At 38.8% G+C, this 15,975-nt stretch overlaps 1 protein-coding gene across 1 annotated transcript in view; it reads left to right on the top strand.

Annotated features, from left to right (window-relative positions):
• LOC137659326 (uncharacterized) overlaps window positions 1–15,975 on the top strand; it is a 104,416-nt gene that overhangs the window by 77,364 nt on the left and 11,077 nt on the right. The window contains exons 13-14 of the mRNA XM_068394346.1: window positions 6,018–6,164; window positions 6,770–6,860. Coding sequence (XP_068250447.1) covers window positions 6,018–6,164; window positions 6,770–6,860 — 238 coding nt within the window. The remainder of the gene's footprint in view (window positions 1–6,017; window positions 6,165–6,769; window positions 6,861–15,975) is intronic.

The raw sequence follows: 15,975 nt of genomic DNA, 5'->3' as shown, positions 1-15,975 counted from the left end.
AACTCATCTGTCAATTGAAGGTGTTATTACCTTTATCTGAATGAGTATAAAAAAGTATATATACATATATGATATGATGTATGCAAAAATTTTCAAGAATTTAGTTTCTCTGCTTTTATATATGTGCTGTATAAAGTGTTTAAGATCCATATACAATATTCTTTTAGTAGATTAACATTTAGGTGCAAAATTGAAATCACTAGAATGGCAACTTAGGCACCAGCCACATGTGGAGATATGTTGAAGATTTGACTCAGTTTCCTTGTGACAATTGTTGTAAAAAGTATTAGGGTACAAGGGGTCTACACACATACCATTAGTGTTGTTGTTCAGATACACATTGTAATGTATATGAAAAGGGAAGGTGTCTGTTGTGAACTGGTTGTGATCTAGCAGTGCTTTTGTCATTATACTTGAAAGTGTTATGAACCAAATGTTTTCTAAACTTGTTGAGATATTTCAAACAATGAGGCGTTCATTTCGAGACTGGCTGATCATTTTTGGCGGTCATCGTGTTGCCAATCTGCTGAAAAGTGTGGGTATCTTTTAAAGGCTGCCTTTGATAACATACATAGCTCTTGGTTTCTTGCTTTTCCAAATAATATCCCTTTCTTTGATAAACATATTTTCAAATAGACTATATTTGGCTGTTATCCAGGGTTTTCAGCAAAATAAGAAATTTGATAGGCTTTTAAATAAATTCCTATCTATAAACACATTCATTAATATAATATATAAATTCCTAAACACCCTGATACACAAGATGAATTCAGTATTTAATTATGCTGGTTAAAAGTTATGAATAATGAATAAAGATGATATTGCATCTCTTTAACCTTGTTGTTCATTATAATTCTAAATTATGAGATCCAAGTTGAATGGTCCATTAGTTTTGTCTTTAATGAATTGCTATACTTTACCGTACTTTAATATCTATTTTATATTTTACGAGTAATTTTCACCTGGTGATAAATAACTCATGAATTTGATATCAAAGAATTTATCTGATCACCTGTTCCTTATTCTATATAAATGATAATTTTATATTATTATTATTATTATTATTATTATTACTACTACTTGCTAAGCTACAACCCTAGTTGGAAAAGTAGAATGCTATAAGCCTGAGGGCTCCATCAGATATAATAGCCCAGTGAGGAAAGGAAATTACATGAGAAGTAATTAACAATTAAAATAAAGCTTTTTAAGAACAGTAACATTAAAATAAATCTATTATATATAAACTATAAAAACTTTAAAAAACAAAAGAAAGAGAAATAAGATAGAATAGTGTGCCCGAGTGTACCCTCAAGCAAGAGAACTCTAACCCAAGACAGTGAAAGACCATGGCACAGAGGCTATGGTTATGTTGGGGAATTAGATGTTATAACAATATTAGTTCTCAAATCGCAATGAACTTCAGGTGTCACGGCTATATCGAGTCCCTGATTAGAAGGATTTTAACTTGTAATGAGATCATAGGTCAAAAAGGGTTTAGCTTAAGAGTGCAAAAAAGTCATGTGCCTGCAGCCTGCTTTATATATCTTTTTTTTTTCCTCACTTTGTTCTTAAAATTGAGAGGATATTCAAGCAAAACAAACAGTGCCGTATTTTATAAATCATTTTATTTCTAAGTGTGTGTATCGTACTGCAAATTTAACTGTTGCTTCCTTGTGTTATTTGTTTTTAAGCTGTTTCTTTCTTTTTTCATTAAACAGAATGAACTAAGATGAAATATTAAAGTGAAAGTTTTTTTGTTATTTCTTGGGTATTGTGTCTCCTTCTTATGATAGTTCTAGGTAATTATTGCCTCATTTTTTTTAGTAAGTTAAAGTTCATTACTTATCACAAAATTCCCGAATAATGCATGACTTGAAAATATATTTTGAAATTCCCATCTTGCCTTTTCAATGGACAAGGAGCTTAGCATTACTGTAATTTTAAATATATGAAAATTTTTAAGGTCAACTTCATGCATTCCTATTGTATAGGGTTTTAAATTTGCTAGGGAGCACAACATTGTTAAGGAGACAAGATATTTGTATGATGAAGAGATCAGCTATTCCGAAACAGAACCAATTTTGAAATGTCATTTCATATTGTGAAATTTTCAAATAGAAATTTTAGGCACAGTAATCAAGATTTTATGATTAATTCTCTCGTTAACAATTGTATTACTGAATTGAAATGGGTTTAAAGAATCCTTTATACTGTATAGACTTGATACAAATTTTTAACTCATTGTAGATTGTCTCTAAAAAGCAGAACCTTTTGAAGGGATGGGTTTTTGAGGACGAATAGTATTCGTTTATTTTTGCAACTATTGTAATCTCATTTTGGGGTAAATTTGTTTTTCCTAGACTTGCTCTTTTGTATTGAAAACAATTCCTGCGAATTTTCGCATCATCAGAGAAACAACAACGCTAGGAAATTCTGCAATAGTTCAGTATTAGTATTATAGAAATCGGTTCAGTGACATGATAGTTACTTTTGCTTATTCATCTAATATTACTCTTATTATTACACATTACTCTATTCTCATGTTTCAACCATTTGAATATCAAATGTCATACAAAATAGCTGTCTTGATATTTTATAGAATTCTTGTAGGTAATTTTCATCTTAAAAGTGACATACTGAAGAAAATGTATTGTCTTTTGATAAGTTTGCGTACACGCATGTGACTAAATGTCGCAGATGTGTGGATGTTATTTACAGATATGATATTATTAGGTGAACAATTTTTTTTTTTGTATATTCTTTTCGATAACTATCAAACTCTTAAAACCACTGTACATCTCAGGGGAGACATATAAGGTTTAGGTGACATGGCAGAATATAGTAAGCAGCTGTACAACCATTTTAGGGACGGCAATTACCTTAATGCACTTTCATTGAAAAGGATTTAACAAACCTTGATACATTACATTTCTTTACCAAGGATAGAGTATGACAACAATATTTTATGTAATGTTTTGATATGGGTTTGGAACTTGAAAATAATGATGATTGATTATTATCATGATGCTTTCCAGTAGAATTTTCATTTTGTGCCTTTTAAATTCCTTATTAATAACAATCAGATAAATATTAAGGTTAAATAGTATCAAGTAAAGCACTTGTTGGTGGTGGAGGCAAATAAAGAAAACGGATTTTGAAATCTTGATATTTTGTTCATTGTTTGTATGATAGCCATGGATTTTTTTTTTGGAATATTCTGATGTGATTGTCTGCGATCCATTTTGTAGTAATTTGATTTAATCTGTTTGATATTGTGAGGGATTAATACAAGCAGTAGTGACTTATAGTTATTTGGGAATATCCGTCCTTGTTTTAAAATCGTTTGTAACGCAAACAAAGTCACTTTAGGATTTTACTCGTAGGTAAAGGACTGAACTTTTAGTCAGGGATTGGTGAAAGGTTAGCAAAGTTTTGTTGATGCTGCTTTGGCTAATGGCTGCTTTATGATAAAGAGAGTTCTTTCGCTTGAACATTAAACTAAACAATAAAGATCTCATGTTTATATAATGAAAACTGAGGAAGATCATGTTATTGAAGAATAAAATTTTAGCAATATTCTGGGTATTATAATTTGCATCAAGTTGCAAGGCATAGGTCATATGGTATGATTTTTTTTTAGTCAGGTCTGACCAGCATGTCCTACCTGTAGTGCAGTAAAGAATTTGGTAGTAAAAAAAATGTGATTGCCATGATTAGGAAATGCTTTTGTTCTCAACATTCTTTATTTTTCTGTGAAGCAGTTTTGCTTGAAATTGTAATTTTATTAAACACATTTTTCTTGATTTGCTTGTGTCATAGTTTTTCATTTGTTATTAATTTTCTCTGATGTTTCATTCAGTTTTTTTTATTTGGTCATGTCATAGCTACACCCACGTCTTCAGAAAATAAGTATCGTCTGACAGATTTATATTTTTATGTATTGTATAATGTTATGTCTTGCATCCTAGCTACTTAAATTGTGAATGTTCCATTTTTAAACTGATGAAGGTTTTGAAGTGTGTATATATATATATATATATATATATATATATATATATATATACAGTATATATATATATATATATATATATATATATATATATATATATATATATACATATATATATATATATATATATATATATATATATATATATATATATATACATACAGACATACAATATATATATATAAATATATATGTATATATATATATATATATATATATATATATATATATATATATACTGTATATATATACAGTGTATGTATATATATATATATATATATATATATATATATATACATATATATATATATATATATATATATATATATATATATATATATATATATATATATACAGTATTACATTTTATTCTATGATTTTATATTTTTGGCTTTTTTTTTATCATATTCAGGATGATTTATTTAACCATGAATTGTAATGATAGAAGGTCTCCCACTTGTTTTTTTATTTGCTATAATTTGTATACAGTAGCCTGGATCAATGTACAGCAAAGAACAAACTTTATAAAACAAATTTTATATTTTGTACGTACAAATACACGAAAGTATTTTTAATATACAAATTGAATTGAAGGTTTTTGAAAATTATTATGCAGTTTTGATTTGTCTTTGCTATTTCTGATTGAGCTGCATTAAATTGCCAAATGTATTTTTGTACGTTTTTTGTTGCAGGATTTATAATGATTTTTGTGGAGAAGATTTTTAGCTTTTTGTATTGGATTTTATTTCATTACTTTCCTGTTTTCTGAGTTTTGCTGTGCCATGAGTTTGTGTTAATCATTTACTTTTTATTTCAGGATTTTCATATATTTTTCCAGCTTCATTTCCATTTTTATTATGTAGAGTCCAGTATGATTTTGTATATTGTTTACATTTTGCATGATTCACTGAAACATACTCACCAGATTGATAATGATTAAGAGAATATTACTGAATATAGTGATTTGAATAGAGCATTTTGTGATTAATTTTTTGCTATGCACAGTAGTTTCAAGTCTTTTAGAGTTATATTTCAGTTCTTGAATATAAAGTTTGATACTTCACCAATATGAAGGAAATATTAATGTTGATGTAGTTCTTGGAATAAGTTTTTCTAGTTAAAATTTTGATATAGTTTTAGATGTCATTTTTACTAATCTTGTATGTTTTGTATTAATAGAATTTATAATCTCTGAAAAACATTTTATCATCATTTGTATACATGTATCATCATCATGATAATGTTAGCACCATACTTGTAGACATACACAAAAGATATTGAGTGATAACACATACAAAATATGTTTGTTCAGAAAATCAGGAGTAGAGTAAAACTGTACTTTATATTGGAATTACATATTCTTTTGATAACTGCATTATTTGTAAGATTCTAGAGTTATTCTAGAATCTGTATGAAATTAACTTGAATAAAACACTTCGTGCAAATCAGTCAACTGTAGAGGAAATGTTCATTACTCTGTATTTTTCATTACTTGCCTTTAATAGAACTTAAATGATTACTCATTATGACTTTTCCATCTCCATTCTCAGGGAATTTAAACATATTATTTCATTTGTTATGAATTTCAAGTGTTCCTAGGGTAACAGCTATTTTGTTGCATTGTGATTCAACTATGGATTTTACAGAATCAACTTGGTCATAACCGTAGAATTATATTGCAGTTTTAAATTCCTTGCTTAATCCCACTTTAGCCGACCACTTTTAGAGATTTGTGGTTATCGTATAGGAAAGCAACAAAGAACTAGAGCTTTAGGGATGGGAGAATACTAGGTGAGCAGGAGATGATAAAGCAGTACTTATACTGTAAACACAGATTACCTAACACAGGTACTTTTACAGAGAAACACATAAAAGATATACCCAACACATGAAGCAGACATGTAGCTGTTGATAGACATACACCACATACATTTAGGCAAACATTTCAAATGTCTCCTCCCATGTGACGAGCATTAATACCCTTCATTTTGCACCTGTGCATTACCAGCCGGGAATACCCGACCTCAAGAAGCAGGAGATCCAGGCCAACCTACATAAGCCTTTCAACAGAAGGCAGACCACAGAAGACTCTGATGATGATCTTGACAATGTTCACTATGAACAAGGTCGAGTTGAGACCAAAAAGGGTGTAGAGGTGAGGATTCTTTTCATTTTGCTGTTTATTCTGCCATCATAACTGTATTTAGTTGTGCTTCAAGCAGCGCTGACTTGAAATTGTTTGTAATATTTTATTTATTGTGTACACTTCCTTAACTTTAGTTCCATCTTATTTTGAAACAATCTAAACAAGTTGCTTACTTTTTTATAACTGAAGGTGATGAAAACTCTGTTCTAAGTTGTATATACTTAAGAATTAATACAGCAAAGGAAAGTTCAAAAAGAGAAAACCTGCGTGTTCCCATAAAGTGTTGTGCTGTACATTGCCCCTTGTGCAGTGCTGTATTAACCCATGGCAGTGCCTTGATGCTTCGAGCTTCCTTTTGGGCCCCTCGACACCCCCCCTCCCCCAGCAACTTACTGACTCCTCTTTAGTACAATTTTTTACAATGAAATTAAAAATGAACTAAGTAATCCATAGATTGAAGAAAAAAAGTTGCATAGGCCCTAGATTTTAGTAGTCCCCTACTCTTGCTGGGCCATAGGTTTCACCTTAGTCAGCCTTAGAGATATGTAAATGCCCTTGAGCAATACTTACTTTTATGTTTTCTTTGGCTAATTCTTAACTCGATCCATCTGTAGATTGATCGTGCTAGTGCTGGCGCTGTGAGACGATCCAAAGCCGAAAGGCAGAGTGACCAAGAAGAGGAAGATGAGTTCGGCTACACTGCGAGTGAGTGTTATGCATTTAGTTCTTATCATTGCTGGCAAGATTCTTAGTATTTAACATTAATAATTCAATTTCAATGAGAGATTTAATGGTTTAGTTAGATAACTTGGGTTAAAATGTTGGTAAAAATACATTAAGTACTTTAGGAATCCATTATACCTCAAGTAATTATTAATTTATAATAATTTTACTCATGATGAAGAGTGATGCATGGTCAATTTGCCAGCAATGATAAGTATTTTTCATAGAATTGTTTTAACATTTTGTTGATCATGGAAAGGGAGATTATTATTACATTGTCTGTGATTTATTTATACTGTATTCTGTGTATGCACAAAACTTCGTAATTCTAACCACAAAGTGATTTGGCATCTTATGCCTAAATATCTGTCAGTATCAAAGTTTTGCAAAGTGATGTAAGTTTTACAGTTATTTGTAATTTACTTCATTTTGGTAGAACCAAATATTTTTAAAACCAGTGGAATCATCAGAACATCTTTATTCGAATATATTTCTACTATTTATGCATTGCATAGAACGTAGAATGCATACTTCAAGTTTTGCTGTCTGAAAATGATACTGCGATAAGGGTTTACTGGAAAGAGAATTGGAAAGTTTTTAGATAGAGCATTAATGAAATCTGTGATGTAGAACAATGCATTTATAGATGAAATGATGGACACTTTGTAGTAAAGCAACACAATACTGATATGGAGTCGGGGAAATGGAGTTGGCGATGTAGTTCCATACTTTTGTAACAAGGAAATAAGTACTCCGTTCTTTGCTCAAGGTTTTAACTACACTGTAATTGTTCATTGGCTACTTTCCTCTTGGTAAGGGTAGAAGAGACTCTTTCTCTATGGTAAGCAGCTCTTCTAGGAGAAGGACACTCCAAAATCAAACCATTGTTCTCTAGTCTTGGGTAGTGCCGTAGCCTCTGTACCATGGTCTTCCACTGTCTTGGGTTAGAGTTCTTTTGCTTGAGGGTACACTCCGGCGCACTATTCTGTCTAATTTCTCTTCCTCTTATTTTGTAAAAATGTTTATAGTTTATATTGGAAATATTTTAATGTTTGTGTTCTTAAAATATTTTATTTTTCCTCTTTCCTTTCCTCACTGGGTTATTTTCTCTGTTGGGGCCCTTGGGCTTATAGCATTCTGCTTTTCCAACTGGGGTTGTAGCTTAGCAAGAAATAATAATAATAATAATAATAATAATAATAATAATAATAATAATAAAAGTTTTGCAACTAGACCACTGGTGGGAAAGCTTGGGTCACTAAGGGGTATTCAATTACACAGAGGGAATTGTATTTTGAAGGGTGTCCTCATTCATGATTTGGTTACAGTTCCTTGATATAAATAAGGTTTTCATCACTCATAGCAAAACAAATTTGATATGATCATATTTGCAAAAACCAAGCAAATAGTTCTCTCGCGTGTAGAAATCTTAAAAAATGTTATTTTTATTAGTAAAATAAATTTTTGAATGTACTTACCCGATAATCATGTAGCTGTCAACTCCGTTGCCCGACAGAATTCTATGGAGGGATACGCCAGCTATCACAATACTAGAAGGGGGTGTACTTACCAGCGCCACCTGTGGCCAGGTACTCAAGTACTTCTTGTTGACACCTCCTCAATTATTCCTCGGTCCACTGGTTCTCTGGGGAGGAAGGGAGGGTCGATTAAATCATGATTATCGGGTAAGTACATTCAAAAATTTATTTTACTAATAAAAATAACATTTTTCAATATTAAACTTACCCGATAATCATGTAGCTGATTCACACCCAGGGGGGTGGGTGAAAACCAGTGTACAAGATTAAAGGATAGCTAAGTATCCCATATTTCATATAACAGTTATCTCAAATAACAATGAAATAATAAGTACCTGGTAAGGAAGTCGAATTGAACCGTTACTCTGCCTCTTTTTTAAGTTCGTCTTCCTTACTGAGCGCAGCGTTCCTCTTGGAGGCTGAATCAACCCAAAGGTGCCAAAGTATATGGGGTTGCAACCCCTACTAAAGGACCTCTACAAAACCTCTAACCCAGGCGCTTCTCAAGAATGAATAGACCACCCGCCAAATCAAAAGGATGCGGAAGGCTTCTTAGCCTACCGTAACAACCATAAAAACAACAATAAAAGCATTCAAGAGAAAGGTTAAAAAAGGTTATGGGATTAAGGGAATGTAGTGGCTGAGCCCTCACCTACTACTGCACTCGCTGCTACGAATGGTCCCAGGGTGTAGCAGTTCTCGTAAAGAGACTGGACATCTTTCAGATAAAATGATGCAAACACTGACTTGCTCCTCCAATAGGTTGCATCCATTATGCTCTGCAGAGAACGGTTTTTATTAAAGGCCATCGAAGTAGCTACGGCTCTTACTTCGTGGGTCCTTACCTTCAGCAATGCAAGGTCTTCCTCCTTTAAGTGAGAGTGGGCTTCTCTAATCAGAAGCCTTATATAATATGAAACCCCATTCTTGGACATGGGCCTCGAAGGTTTCTTGATGGCACACCATAAGGCTTCTGACTGTCCTCGAAGAGGTTTAGACCTCTTAAGATAAAATTTGAGAGCTCTGACAGGGCAAAGAACTCTCTCTAGTTCGTTACCTACCATGTTGGAGAGGCTAGGTATTTCAAACGATCTAGGCCAAGGACGTGAAGGAAGTTCGTTCTTTGCTAGGAATCCAAGCTGAAAAGAACATGTTGCAGATTCGGTCGTGAAACCAATGTTCTTGCTGAAGGCATGAACCTCACTGACTCTCTTAGCTGTTGCAAGGCAGACGAGAAAGAGAGTCTTGAGGGTAAGGTCCTTGAAGGAAGCTGACTGGAGAGGTTCGAACCTAGGTGACATAAGGAACCTTAAGACTACGTCTAGATTCCAGCCTGGAGTGGATAGACGACGCTCTTTAGACGTCTCAAAAGACTTAAGAATGTCTTGAAGGTCCTTGTTGGAAGAAAGGTCCAAACCTCTGTGGCGGAGAACTGAAGCCAACATACTCCTATACCCTTTAATTGTAGGGGCTGAAAGGGATCTCTCATTCCTAAGATGTAGAAGGAAGTCAGCTATTTGGGTCACAGAGGTATTGGTAGAGGATATTGAATTGGCTCTACACCAGCTTCGGAAGACCTCCCACTTAGACTGGTAGACTCTACGAGTGGAAACCCTTCTCGCTCTGGCAATCGCACTGGCTGCCTCCTTCGAAAAGCCTCTAGCTCTAGCGAATCTTTCGACAGTCTGAAGGCAGTCAGCCGAAGAGCGTGGAGGTTTGGGTGCAACCTGTCTACGTGAGGTTGACGTAGAAGGTCCACTCTTAGAGGTAGAGTCCTGGGGATGTCGACTAGCCATTGAAGTACCTCTGTGAACCATTCTCTTGCAGGCCAAAGGGGAGCAACCAGCGTCAGCCGTGTCCCTTCGTGCGAGAGGAATTTCTGCAGAACTTTGTTTATTATCTTGAACGGTGGGAATGCGTACAGGTCGAGATGGGACCAGTTCAGTAGAAAAGCATCCACATGAACTGCTGCAGGGTCTGGAACAGGGGAACAGTACAGCGGAAGTCTCTTGGTTATGGAGGTGGCAAACAGATCTATGGTAGGTTGACCCCACAAGGTCCAAAGTCTGTTGCACACACTCTTGTGGAGGGTCCATTCCGTGGGAATGACCTGATTCCTTCTGCTTAGGCGATCTGCTGAGACGTTCATATCGCCCTGAATGAACCTCGTGACCAGAGTGAGGTTTAGACCTCTTGACCAAATGAGGAGGTCCCTTGCGATCTCGTATAGGCTCCTCGAATGGGTCCCTCCTTGCTTGGAGATGTAAGCCAAGGCTGTGGTATTGTCTGAGTTCACCTCCACCACTTTGCCTAGCAGGAGGGACTTGAAGTTCAACAGGGCTAAATGAACTGCTAGTAGCTCCTTGCAGTTGATGTGGAGTAATCCCTGTTCTTCGTTCCACGTTCCCGAGCATTCCCGTCCGTTCAAGGTCGCACCCCAGCCCGAGTCCGATGCATCTGAGAAGAGATGAAGATTGGGGGTCTGAATAGCCAACGATAGACCCTCCCTGAGAAGGAGGTTGTGCTTCCACCACAGGAGAGTGGTCTTCATCTCTTGGGTGATTGGGATAGAGACTGCTTCGAGAGTCGAACCCTTGTCCCAATGAGCTGCAAGATGGAATTGAAGAGGGCGGAGGTGGAGTCTCCCTAGCTCGACGAACAGGGCCAGTGATGAAAGGGTCCCTGTGAGACTCATCCACTGTCTCACCGAGCAACTGCTCCTCTTCAGCATGCTCATGATGCACTCTAGGGCTTGGCTTATCCTGGGGGCCGAAGGAAAAGCCCGAAAATCCTGACTCCGAATCTCCATTCCCAGGTACACAATGGATTGGGAGGGAATGAGTTGAGACTTTTCTATGTTGACTAATAGACCCAGTTCTCTGATTAAGTCTAAAGTCCAACTGAGATTCTCCAGACAGCGACGACTCGTGGAGGCTCTCAACAGCCAGTCGTCTAAGTAGAGGGAGGCTCTGATGTCCGATAAGTGTAGGAATTTTGCTATATTCCTCATCAGATGAGTAAAGACCATAGGAGCTGTGCTTAGGCCAAAACACAGGGCTTGGAATTGGTAGACAACCTTTCCGAAAACGAATCTCAGGAAAGGTTGGGAGTCTGGATGAATAGGAACGTGAAAGTAGGCATCTTTCAAGTCCAACGAGACCATCCAGTCCTCCTGCCTGACCGCTGCTAAGACCGACTTCGTCGTCTCCATCGTGAACGTCTGCTTGGTGACATACGCGTTGAGCGCGCTGACGTCCAGCACCGGTCTCCAACCTCCTGTCTTCTTGGCCACAAGAAAGAGACGGTTGTAGAAGCCCGGGGATTGATGGTCCCGGACTATAACCACTGCCTTCTTCTGCACAAGTAGCGACACCTCCTGGTGCAATGCTAGCCTCTTGTCCTCTTCTTTGTAGTTGGGAGAGAGGTTGATGGGCGATGTGGTCAGAGGTGGTTTGAGGCAGAATGGAATCCTGTAACCGTTCCTCAGCCAACTGACAGACTGGGCGTCTGCACCTCTCTTCTCCCAGGCTCGCCAGAAGATCTTGAGTCTGGCTCCTACTGCTGTCTGGAGATGCGGAGAGTCAGTTTTTACCTTTAGATGTCCTGGAGCCTTTCCTGGACTTGCTCCTGTAAGAGTCTGGACGGGAGCTTCCTCGGCTGGGGGCTCTACCACGAAAGGGCGGTATGAACCTCGTAGCAGGGGTATCAGCCACTGGTGAGCGATAAGTCTTGGGGACTGAGGTAGTAACCTTAGACTTACGAGCCGATGAGGCTACAAGATCGTGTGTGTCCTTTTGTATCAGGGCAGCAGACAAGTCCTTAACCAGCTCTTCAGGGAAGAGGAACTTCGAGAGCGGAGCAAAAAGGAGTTGTGACCTTTGGCAAGGTGTAATGCTGGAGGAAAGGAAAGTACACAGCTGTTCCCTTTTCTTCAAAACCCCTGATACAAACATCGACGCAAGCTCACCAGATCCATCCCTAATGGCCTTATCCATGCAGGACATTAATAGCATGGCAGAATCCTTGTCCGCAGGAGAGGTCTTCTTGCTGAGGGCCCCCAGGCACCAGTCAAGAAAGTTGAACATCTCAAATGCTCTAAACAGTCCTTTCAGAAAGTGATCAAGGTCTGAGAAGGTCCAGCAAACCTTAGAGCGCCTCATAGCAGTTCTCCGAGGCGAGTCCACCAGACTTGAGAAGTCAGCCTGGGCAGAGGCAGGTACTCCCAAGCCTGGTGCTTCTCCTGTGGCATACCAAACGCTCGCTTTCGAAGTGAGCTTAGTCGGCGGGAACATGAAAGAAGTTTTGCCAAGGTGTTGCTTAGACTGCAGCCACTCCCCTAAGATCCTTAATGCTCTCTTAGAGGACCTTGCTAGGACTAGCTTAGTATAGGAGGACTTAGCTTGTTGTATGCCCAGCGAAAACTCAGATGGCGGAGAGCGGGGAATAGCAGAGACAAAGTGGTCTGGGTAAACCTCCCTAAGCAGAACCAAGACCTTACGAAAGTCAATAGACTGTGGAGAAGGCTTGGATTCATCCACGTCTGACGAGGGATCCAGGTGTGCCTCCTCATCATCAGACGCCTCATCACCAGAGTGTAGCGAAGATATCGGACAAGAATGCTGAACAGCAGAGTCAGAACGAGTAGGAACAATAGTAGTGGTTTCCTCTTCAAGTAACTGTTGAGGGAGAACCTGAGGCTCAGACTGCAAAGGCTGAATAACAGACGAAGCAGAAGGAAGGCGCAAGGGTGGAGGAGGCTGACTCCTAGCATGAGTGGTTGAACCCAAGGATTGCGCTTGCTGAGCGGTTGGTGGAAGCGGAGTAGCAAGTTCCTGTTCCTGTGGTGTGAGCGGAGCGTGATGAGGTTGAGGCTGCGCAGAACAAGGTAAATGTCTCGCAAACTGAGGCTCCTGAGGCGCAAGGCCAAGGTGTAGTGGAGCTTGCCTTGTGGATGGTTGAGCTCGCTGCAGCGAGAGCTGAGGAGACTGACTCATGGACGGGAGAGGTTGTTGTACCTCAGCCAAGAGTTGCACCACTGGTGGAGCAGCAAAGGGAGGCGGAGGAAGAGAGGTATAATCCTCCTGATCCCATAGCAAAGGTTGCCTTAAAGAAGGCGGAGGCTGAACACCACTGGGAACAGCAAACTCAGACCGTGGCTCAACATCGTACGCCTGGCAGGTGGTACTGCGATCAGGCGGAGCAAGCGCAGGCGGAGCGAGCGCAGGCGGAGCGAGCGCAGGCGGAGGGAGTGTAGGCGGAGGCGGAGGTGCAACACTCTCAGCCCGACACTCACGCATCAAGTCCGAAAGCTGTGCTTGCATGGACTGTAGTAGAGTCCACTTAGGATCGGCAGAAACTACAGTAGGCTGAGGTAAAGCCTTAACAGTCGAGCTCTGTTGTGGCAGAACCTTACTCCTCTTGGGCGGAGTGCAGTCGACAGATGACTGCGGCGAGTCAGAGCTGAGCCAATGACTGCAACCTGGCTGAGCACTCGCGGACTGGACTCTGCGTTTAAGTGGTCTCGAGACCTGAGACCAACGTTTCTTCCCTGACAGATGATCAGCGGACGAGAAAAAGACGGGCTCAATCGTCTGCGGGTGGGAGTGACGGTCTTTGGAAGACACGCCCGCAACCACCGAGGATACTTCTGTGCGCCTAACAAGGCCTGCCGAACCCTTATGCCCTTTGACATTGCTTCTCCCCTGGGCTTGGGAGCTTGCAAGAGGTCCCGGACTGGGAGGACGACTGGCTCGCACAGAAGTATCCTCACGCACCACACTGGCACTGACACTAGCACTTGGCACTGCACTGACACTAGCAATCGTCACAGCACTGGCACTAACTCCACCCACTGCACTCTTGACCTTAAGTTCCTTGACTTCGGCCATCAGAGACTTATGGTCACTTACCACTGACTCTACTTTATCGCCTAAGGCCTGAATAGCACGCAAAACAACAGACATATCAGGCGGAGGGCAAACAGTAGGTTCGGGGGTAGCCACTACAGGGGTAGGAAAAGGTAGGGGATCATGAGGTGAGGAAAACAGTGAAGAGTGAGAAGAACTCCTCCTAACTCTACCTCTCTCTAACTTAGATGAATATTTTAAAAGACGGACAAATTCCAGTTCCGAAAGTCCGGCGCATTCCTCACATCGATTTTCTAACTGACAGGGCCTGTCCCTACAGTCAGAACAAGCGGTGTGAGGATCTACCGAGGCCTTCGGAATACGCCTATTGCAAGACCTACATCGTCTATGGGAGGGGGCTTGCGAAATGTCAGACATCTTGAATCCAAAGAGTTAGCCAAAGGGGTTTCCAAAATCAAGCAAAAGATCGTTAACCGTTAATCAGGACTATATAAAAGCTATCTAGCTAATATAAGAAGGTTTCCAGTAATGCGACAGCCGAAATCTGAGAGAATACTTCACCAATTAGCCGTGAACAAACTCGAAGATCATAAGCGTATCCCAGAACGTCTTGCCGGAAGCACGACAGAGGAATAATTGAGGAGGTGTCAACAAGAAGTACTTGAGTACCTGGCCACAGGTGGCGCTGGTAAGTACACCCCCTTCTAGTATTGTGATAGCTGGCGTATCCCTCCATAGAATTCTGTCGGGCAACGGAGTTGACAGCTACATGATTATCGGGTAAGTTTAATATTGAAAAATGTGCCCGAATTATATTACCTACTAAGTGGTTCTTTTCAGTGTAATATTTTCCCTAAGATCTTTGATTTTAATTTTTTTTTTAGATTCAGGAATGAAGCTAAAATATTTTGTTTTTGTCAATGTTTTGTACGTTTTTTCCTAAATTTATCATACTGAATGGATACATATGCGTATATTTTACCTCGGAAAATTTATTCAGTGAATCGTGTCAAGAAATTACTATTTATTCAGACAGTATACTCATGTGAGATTCAAACATTTCATAGTTGTCAAAACTGACCCTAAAAAAGTATCATATTTAGGAATAGTAATAATAATACAATAATATAACTCATTTTGCACATCAACAGTGGTTTATAAATGATGATGATATTATTATTATTATTATTATTATTATTATTATTATTTTTATTACTAGCTAATCTACAACCCTAGTTGAAAAAGCAAGATGCTATAAGCCCGAGGGCTTGAACAGGGAGAAATAGCCCAGTGAGGAAAGGAAATAAGGAAATAAAGAAACGATTGATGACACAATTGACGAAGGAAACGCATACTATTAAAGCAAAGAAAATTTCACAACAGGTCCCTGTACTCTGTCCCCGTTACTCGTAAACCTGCTCGCAAACGTACAAATAAATACACAAACCCCTCGCCCATTCATTCATGCCTCCTGTCGTGTCGTCTTAGTGTGTGTGTAAAGAAAAGAAGCTCATTCATGTGAGTGATCGGATGTTTCATTAAATCAAGGAAAAGAGGATTCTGTTTCATTTTAGGGCCTCTTTTTGTTGAGGATGAAAGCTGGAGAAGGGAAGGGAAGGGAAGAGAAGGGGAATTAATGTGTTGGGGGGGGGGCGGTGTCTGTTATGGGTATTTTAGGGATGTAGGTGGGGT

This window comes from Palaemon carinicauda, chromosome 19 (genome assembly GCF_036898095.1).
Source record: "Palaemon carinicauda isolate YSFRI2023 chromosome 19, ASM3689809v2, whole genome shotgun sequence".
In the NCBI taxonomy this organism is placed as follows: Eukaryota; Metazoa; Arthropoda; class Malacostraca; order Decapoda; family Palaemonidae; genus Palaemon; species Palaemon carinicauda.
The sequence above is the reverse complement of the archived record's forward strand: the minus strand, read 5'-3'. Positions and strand labels throughout refer to the sequence as shown.